The sequence below is a fragment of the Etheostoma spectabile genome, chromosome 20, assembly GCF_008692095.1.
Source record: "Etheostoma spectabile isolate EspeVRDwgs_2016 chromosome 20, UIUC_Espe_1.0, whole genome shotgun sequence".
In the NCBI taxonomy this organism is placed as follows: domain Eukaryota; kingdom Metazoa; phylum Chordata; class Actinopteri; order Perciformes; family Percidae; genus Etheostoma; species Etheostoma spectabile.
The window spans coordinates 12,547,054-12,555,497 of record NC_045752.1 but is presented as its reverse complement, the minus strand read 5'-3'; the positions used below and the strand labels follow the sequence as shown (position 1 = coordinate 12,555,497).

General features: G+C 34.7%; 2 protein-coding genes across 2 annotated transcripts in view; one reads left to right on the top strand and one right to left on the bottom strand.

Annotated features, from left to right (window-relative positions):
• Positions 1 to 8,444, top strand: part of LOC116670158 (sodium-dependent lysophosphatidylcholine symporter 1-B) — a 223,924-nt gene that overhangs the window by 169,008 nt on the left and 46,472 nt on the right. The window lies entirely within an intron of this gene.
• LOC116670161 (cytosolic 5'-nucleotidase 1A) overlaps positions 272 to 8,444 on the bottom strand; it is a 17,104-nt gene continuing 8,931 nt past the window's right edge. The window contains exons 4-6 of the mRNA XM_032500551.1: positions 3,543 to 3,665; positions 3,280 to 3,464; positions 272 to 3,105 (exon numbers count right to left, since the gene is read on the bottom strand). Coding sequence (XP_032356442.1) covers positions 2,728 to 3,105; positions 3,280 to 3,464; positions 3,543 to 3,665 — 686 coding nt within the window. The 3' untranslated portion in view covers positions 272 to 2,727. The remainder of the gene's footprint in view (positions 3,106 to 3,279; positions 3,465 to 3,542; positions 3,666 to 8,444) is intronic.

Sequence of the window (8,444 nt, the reverse complement as noted above, 5' to 3'; positions counted from 1 at the left end):
AAGTTAGATTTTATTTCCATCATTTACACTTTCTAAATAACAAACTAAAAAATAGCGTCTGCAAAAGTTTGAGCACCCTGCAGGTATTCTAGCATGCACCGTCCCCTTTGGAAAGCTGAGACCTGAAGGCGTCATGGATTGTTCTCAATTGTTCGCAACTTGATGCCATCTTTGAAAAAGCTGAAGTTAAAGAGAGCAAATATATTTGCTGATAAATATAAAGGAACATTTTTTGTCAAAGAAAAATGTATACTTCCAAAGGTCTTCCATGTCAGCTTTGGGAGTTTCTGCCTCCTGTTTCTGAAATGAGACTTAACTGAGCTGAAAGGAAAGTGTTCAAATTTTAAACAATTTGCCAGACCCCTTTTAAATGTATTTTATTCACGATTATGTTTTAGATATTGTGGGATTTCATGTTGCTGTATTGTTGTGTATCTTGTGTCTGTCTGCTGGCTGTACAAACAATTGCCCCTTGCGGACAATAAAGTTACCTTGACCTTGAGGCATAACTGGTTTGGAGAGGCTATAGTAATAAGTTCATGTCTATCACTAAGAATAATTTCTGAGAAAAACAAACCTATGAGCAACAATAATGTAAACAACATTTCGTTTTTAATTTGTAGTGTAAAGAGTTTACTGAGTTTTGATTACTCAGGCTACTATGGGCTAATCATTGTATATTCATTAAACATATAATCAATATATATTACATTTGAGTATTGCAAAAATGGCTGACTCACTGGTCTTCATGTGATGTGATCAGGTGTCTGATGTAAACCGGAAGAATAATTTGACCGCCATCAACTCTTGTCTTAGCATTTGCTTTTTATTCTAATTCTTGACCGAGTTTGAAACTGTTGTCTAACATAAAACAAATACGGGGAAGGGTGGTCATTTTTACTAAAACAGAAAAACTTGTTTGCATAACACAGTACTCGTTTGGCCCCGATTTACTCAGATTCTTCATCTGAGCAAGTTTGGTCTTTTTTCTACTACAAACTTGCTTCCCACTCCTACACAGAACAGTAGACCAATAGTATCAATAACAACACACATAAATGACATAAGACAGACAGGCAACGACAAGGGATACACACAGCTTTCAGCATTTTAGGGACAAGTAGCAGAAATTAAAATTGCATACAATGGATTTCAATAAATGCTGAATAAGAAGGCAAATTAAATTGAATAAATATAAAGTAAAATGTTCCCATTTCATCCATTTGCAATCTTAAAATACATTCATATACATTGATCAAATAACCACAAGTTCAGCATAGATTTACCAACAACAAGCAAGATAAAAAAAAAAGTCAAAAGTAAATTCCAAATTTAGTGAGAAAAAGGCACCAGAAAAAACTCTCAAACACACAGACAAGCAGTAAAATCTTATATTTTATAAATCCCAAAGGAGATTCTGCATAAAGTGACTAAATGCATGTGTTCAGTGCAGCGGTGTAGCTTCTAATCAAGTTAGCACTTCCAGGTCATCTTCAATCACTGATGTTTCATGGCGTCTAAAGAAATATTGTTTAGGACTTGTAGATGTTTCCAACTTCTAATAATTGGTTCTGCTTTATTTTAAATAAATATTAATTTTACTTTATGTCTTTCTAAAGAGTTATATGCTGTTTATGGATGGGAGTAAACATATAAAATAATACAGAAGTTAATGCAGGAGGTTGCTGGTACCTAAGTTAAATTCCTCCATCCATCCCTCCATCTTCATCCGCTTATCCGGTATCGGGTCGCGGGGGCAGCAGCTCCAGTAGGGGACCCCAAACTTCCCTTTCCCGAGCCACATCAACTAGCTCCGACTGGGGGATCCCGAGGCGTTCCCAGGCCAGGTTGGAGATATAATCTCTCCACCTAGTCCTGGGTCTTCCCCGAGGTCTCCTCCCAGTTGGACGTGCCTGGAATACCTCCCTAGGGAGGCGCCCAGGAGGCATCCTTACCAGATGCCCGAACCACCTCAACTGGCTCCTTTCAACGCGAAGGAGCAGCGGCTCTACTCCGAGCTCCTCTCGGATGACTGAGCTTCTCACCCTATCTCTAAGGGAGACGCCAGCCACCCTCCTGAGGAAACCCATTTCGGCCGCTTGTACCCTTCCAAGGGTATAAGTTAAATTCCTAAAAAATAGTAATTTTGACAAACTGTATTGAATTATTGTTCTAATGAGGCAATATTTATAAAAGGTGCATAATGGCTAATGGCTAATTAGGCTTTACTTTTTAAATGGCGTTAAGGGTTAAATAATCCTTCACTCATGCTTTATAGAACAGTATAAGCCATTATATAGCAGGTTATAAATAATCCCATTGACTGGTGTTTATACCCCCGTCTGTTTAATAATAATACAAAAATAAATGTTAGTGAATCTTTAATAAGTGGGTAATAAATTGATCTTAGCCTCTGCAGTCCAATCAACAAAATACACGTTTACAAGCTGAAACCCAAACATTGTTCTTATTAAACAAAAAAAAACATTAATCACGACTTATGGGCGTTTTTATTATTATTATTATTATTATTATTATTATATTAAAATATAATATGTGTTAAAACCATTATTAGAAAGTTGTACCTCTTTCTTAACTGACAATGTAACAATCAATGTAAAAATGACCCTTGGAGCTGACTTGTCATTAACTGCAAATTTGATGTTATGAAATTCCATTGCTTTATAATGACAATCTCAGGTGCTAACCCTTTATTCTTAGTGACGCTTAGGATTCCTGGGCTGCTAAAGAAGTCTCTTTGCCATTAATCCCTTTCTTGGTAATTCTCTGAGCTATCCCATAGGGCACATGACATGCTACTGTCCCCATTTCAGCGGCCCCCTCCACGTGAAACATCTGGTCATCAAAGAAAATGTGCGGCCTAATCTTCTCAAGCATGGGGCCCTTGGGTGCCCCTGCCAAAAAGAGAGCCTCGTCGATCTCCAAACCCCATGAGCGCAAAGTTTTTAGGGCTCTGGTTCCAGAGCTGGCTGCACTGCGAGCTGTCACCAAGTAGGTCCGGATGGGGCAGTCCATGCGCTGTCCTTTGCCATAAAACCTCTTTTGCAGCTTTCCTAAAGCCTCCAGGAAACCTTTCAATGGTCCCTGCAGAAAGCAGAAAGAATACAGTAATATCACAGTCTCCATTTGGAGTCTGACAGGGCCAAGAAATAAATGGTCAGGCAGGTTTAACACAAAAAAACAACAGGTTAGCCAAATTTATTTGAAAGTGAAAAGGAAAAGGGTAAAATGATGAGTATTATTATGTGTGTACTGTACGTGGTCCAGAGGCTTGTTCTCGTGTGCCTTCTCATGCTCAAAGAACTTGTCCAGTCCATGGGCCTTGTAAATGCGCTCAGACTCATCAGAGAAGAGGACGGCGTCACCATCAAAAGCCACACGCAGCTGAGTCTCCGACACTTCTGTGATCTTCTCTGGGGTGAACATCGTGGCTGCTGCTATACCTAATAGGCATGTGTCATTACATCTTACATAGCATGTAACAGAGACACTTACTTTTGCATCTTCTCCGTAATAAATACCTTCTTCCAGTGCTTCCCGAACCTTGGCTGGATCAGCAGACAGGTAAAGGTTAGTGTGGTAGGCCTTTAAGTAACCTATAGGACTGTTTCCCCCTGTCATACAGAAGCGCTCGATGAACAACTCTGCAGAGAGGGGAAATTAAAAGATCACTGTCAGTCAACAGAGATGTTGTGAATGAATCTGGGGCATAACTACCTATTTTTTTTTTTTGCATTCACAGGTGATATCTGTGTGTCAACATCTACTGGTTGCCGGTGTTGTGTTGCTTTAGAAGGAAAGAGCCTGAGATTTTTCTGCTTGGCTTGACTACGTCAGTAGGCACTGGGTTTGGACTGCAAAGAGCCAGGAACGCAGATCCCCAACACCCACCACTAATCCCCGGGGGTCATATTGTGGTGTGTGGACCACGAGAAGGATCAAACCACAAATACTGTCAGTCAGTCACTGTTCATTCACAGAGAGGAAGTGTCACCAAAACTTAGAGTTGGAAATTGACCTAAAATACCTACAACTTTTCAAGTATGCGTGTATATTGAAATGCCTTGAGTTTACAGTCCTGTTGATAATCTCAAAAGCAATGAAAAGGGCTACCCTGCTGACTTTCAAGAAACAGACTCAGCTGGACAGATTTAATGCAGCCATTTGACACAGTGTGCCATAAAATGCCATAGTTTAGTATGTACAGTATATATACAGTATATGTCATAGTATGTTATTCAGAGCTACATTGCGAGCCTTTGGCATTGACCAAATGCCATCTTTTATACAAAAATGTGACAGACACAGGAAACTTAAACGGGAAACCTTTGGAATTGACAAATAGTATATGTCAAAAAGAAGGTCGAGTGTTTGAATCTTATACGTTTCATTAAGGCTTTCGGTCCAATAAACCAAGTGGAAGAGACAAATATGACAAGAACATCAGCATGTCAGGTCAGATAGCTTGGGTTGAACTGCAAATGACTGGAATGCCGGAGGCTAAGCCTTCAAATCCTGTAAGGTGCAAAAACATGCATGAAGGATACAAAACAGATGAAGAGAAAAGTTGTGTTCCCGTCAGTGACTGCTAACACTTTTTTTGACTTTTTTGTAACACACTGTACTATGACTTTTTTTTAGCACTTTTTTCAAAATACTATATTATGACTTATTTACGAAAACTTAATCTTTCTGTCAGGTCGGTTTTCTTAGGTTAATGAGAGGTGGTTTAAAGACAGAAGGTTTAGTGTTTAAATCCTGTAGAGCGCAATTATTTTCAACACCTACTTTCCAGGAATGAAGTATGCAAACCGATGAAGAGAAAAGTTGTGTTCCTGTCAGTGACTCTTATCAGTTTATGCAACATAATATACTACAACTTTCAACAAGTTTTTTTTAACATGCTATACAATGACCTTTTTCCACATACTATACTGTGACTTTTTTCAACCTTTTTTGTCATACTATACTATGACTTATTCACAAAAAACTTAGTCTTTGCATCAGGTTGATCAGGTTTGGATAATGAGAATATGATTATGACAGAAGGTTTAGTGTTCAAGTCCTACTGTACAATGACTTTTTTTTCAAAATTTTTCCGACATGCTGCATCAAGATTTTTTTTTTTTTACTTTCGTCAATATACTATAACTTTTTGCAATTATTTTCAATCCCTACTTTCAAGGAATTAAGTTTAAAAATAGATGAAGAGAGAATGAGTTCCTGTCAGTGACTCTTATCACTTTTTTGACATATTACGCTATGATTTTTCTTTTCTTTTTTTTGACACGTTATACTAAGACTTTTTTAGCATTTTTTTCAACATACTATACAATGACATTTTTGATTCATACCATACTGTGATTTTTTGACATTAGTTCGCACGTCATGCAATACTATGACATTTTTATCGCTTTTTTTGGACGTTCTATATTATGACTTTTTTTGGACGTACTAAACTATGACTATTTATGACATACTATATGATGCCTTTTTTTACATAAACTATGACTTTTTTAGTACTTTTTTTGACATACTACACTATGACTATTTATGACACACTATACAGTGCCTTTTTTCGACAAATTATACTACGACTTTTTTCGACATGTTATACTATGACTATTTTGTCACTTATTTCCATTTACTATACAATGAAGTATTTGACTAAACGTACTGTGATTTTTTTCTTTTTGTTTGACATACTAAAAATCCGACATACTATACTATGACTTTTTTAGCATTTTTTTCAACATACTATTCTATGACTTTTTTCAACCTTTTTTGTCATACTATAGTATGACTTATTCACAAAAAACTTAGTCTTTGCATCAGGTTGATCAGGTTTGGATAATGAGAATATGATTATGACAGAAGGTTTAGTGTACAAGTCCTGCAGGGTGAAGTATTTCCAATACCTACTTTCCAGGAAAGAAAAATTCATTCTTTTCCAACATACATTCTAAAACCTTTTACAAATAGAGTAAGAAAGAAGTTGTGTTTCTGTCAGTGACTCTTATCACTTTTTTTGACATGCTGCACTATGAATTTATTCTACTTTTCTTCAACACACTTTACTATGATTTTTTTTGGACATACTATACTGTACTATACTATGCCTTTTTTCGACATACACCAGTATGACTTTTTTTAAACTTTTTTTCAACATACTTTACTATGATTTTTTTTGGACATACTATACTGTACCATGCTTTTTTTCAACACACTATAGTGTGACATTTTTGACTTTTTTGAGATAACATGCTATTTAGGAAAACTCAAATTTAGTGTTGGGTAGTTTTGCTTAGGGTGGTGAGAATATGATTGGCACACAGAAGTTTTAGTGTTCAAATCCTGTAGGGTGCAAGTATTTTAGATGAAGAGAAAAATGTGTTCCCTTCAGTGACTCTTATCACTTTTGTTGTCACTTACCATACTGTGATTCTTTCAATATTTGTTCTACATTTTATACTTTTTGTCATGCTATAATGTGACTATTTTTGACATACTATACTACGCAACAGTTTTTTAAAAGAATTTGACATACTATATTACTATGTAGATGGTATTTAAGAAAGCTTGAGCTGTGTGTCAGGTAGGTTAGCTCAGAGTGATGAGGCTATGCTTGGAAAGCAGAAAGAAGTGGGTTCAAATCCTGTAGGTTGCACATAGTTTCATTACCTACTTTCAAGGAATTAAGTATACAAATAGAGTTTAATAACTTTTTCCAACAAATCATACTATGACTTTTTTCGACTTTTTTTTAAACAGACTTTACTATGACATTTTTCAACATACTATACTATGACTTTTTTTCCAAAATGACATACTATACTATGACTTCTTTGACTTTTTTCGACATACTATACTATGACTTTTTTTTCACTGTGACATACTATTCTATGACTTTGTTTGATGTTTTTTCGACATTCTGTGACTTTTTTCAACATACTATACTATGACTTTTTATCAGTTTTTAACATGCTATTCTATGACTTTTTTCAACAATTCTTCGACATAGAAACTTATGACTTCTTCGACTTTTTTTGACGTACTGTACTATGACTTTTTTTTCCGAAACGACATACTACTATGACTTCTTTGACTTTTTTCGACATACCATACTATGATTTTTTTTTTTTTCCAATATGACATACTATTCTATGACTTTGTTTGATGTTTTTGGACATTCTATGATATTTTTCGACTTTTTTCAACATACTATACTACGACTTTTTTTCGATTCAACACACTATACTATGACTTCTTTGACTTTTTTGACATACTGTACTATTACTTTTTTCAACATTTTTTCAACATATAAAACTATGACTTTTTCAACTTTATTCGACATACTATACCATAGCTTTTTTCGACATAATATACTATGATTTTCTTTTCTTTTTTTTTAAGTTTTTTGATTTACTGCACTTTTTGCAAAATACGATACTATGACTATTTTCTCACTTTTTTCAACATACAATACTATGACTTCTTTGATTTTTTTCGACATACTTTACTAGGACTTTTCTTTCAATATGACATACTGTTCTATGACTTTGTTTGATGTTTTGGGACATCCTATGACTTTTTTCGTCTTTTTTCAACATACTATAGCTACTACGACTTTTTATCAGTTTTTAACATGCTATTCTATGACTTTTTTCAACATTTCTTTGACATAGAAAACTATGACTTTTTTAACTTTATTTGACATCCTATAATATGCTGTTTTTCGACATGACTTTTTCCCCAAAAATTCGGCACATGACTTTATTAGCATTTCTTTCGACATACTATACCATGACTTTTTTTTGATTCAACATAATATACTATGACTTCTTCGACTTTTTTTGACATACTGTACTATTACTTTTTTCAACATTTTTTCAACATATAAAACTATAACTTTTTTAACCTCATTTGACATACTATACTATCCCTTTTTTCGACATAATATACTATGATTTTTTTGGAACGTTTTCCGATTTACTGCACTTTTTGCAAGATACGATACCATGACTATTTTCTCACTTTTTTCAACATGCTATACCATGACTATTTTAAAACTTTTCCAAAATACAATACTAAGTCTTTCAACGTACTAAACTATGACTTTTTCAAATTTGTTTTTACATACTATACTATGACTTTTTTTGACATACTATACTATGACTTCTTCGACCTTTTCTGACAGACTGTACTATGACTTTTTTCAAAAAAAATTCAACTTAGAAAACTATGACTTTTTTCAACCTTATTTGACGTACTATACTATGCCTTTTTTCGACATAGTATACTGTGACTTTTTTTGCACTTTTTTCGACATACTGTACTATGACTTATTTACAAAAACGTAACCTTTGTGTCAGGTCGGTTAGTTTTCAGTTAGGGTTATATATATATATATATATATATATATA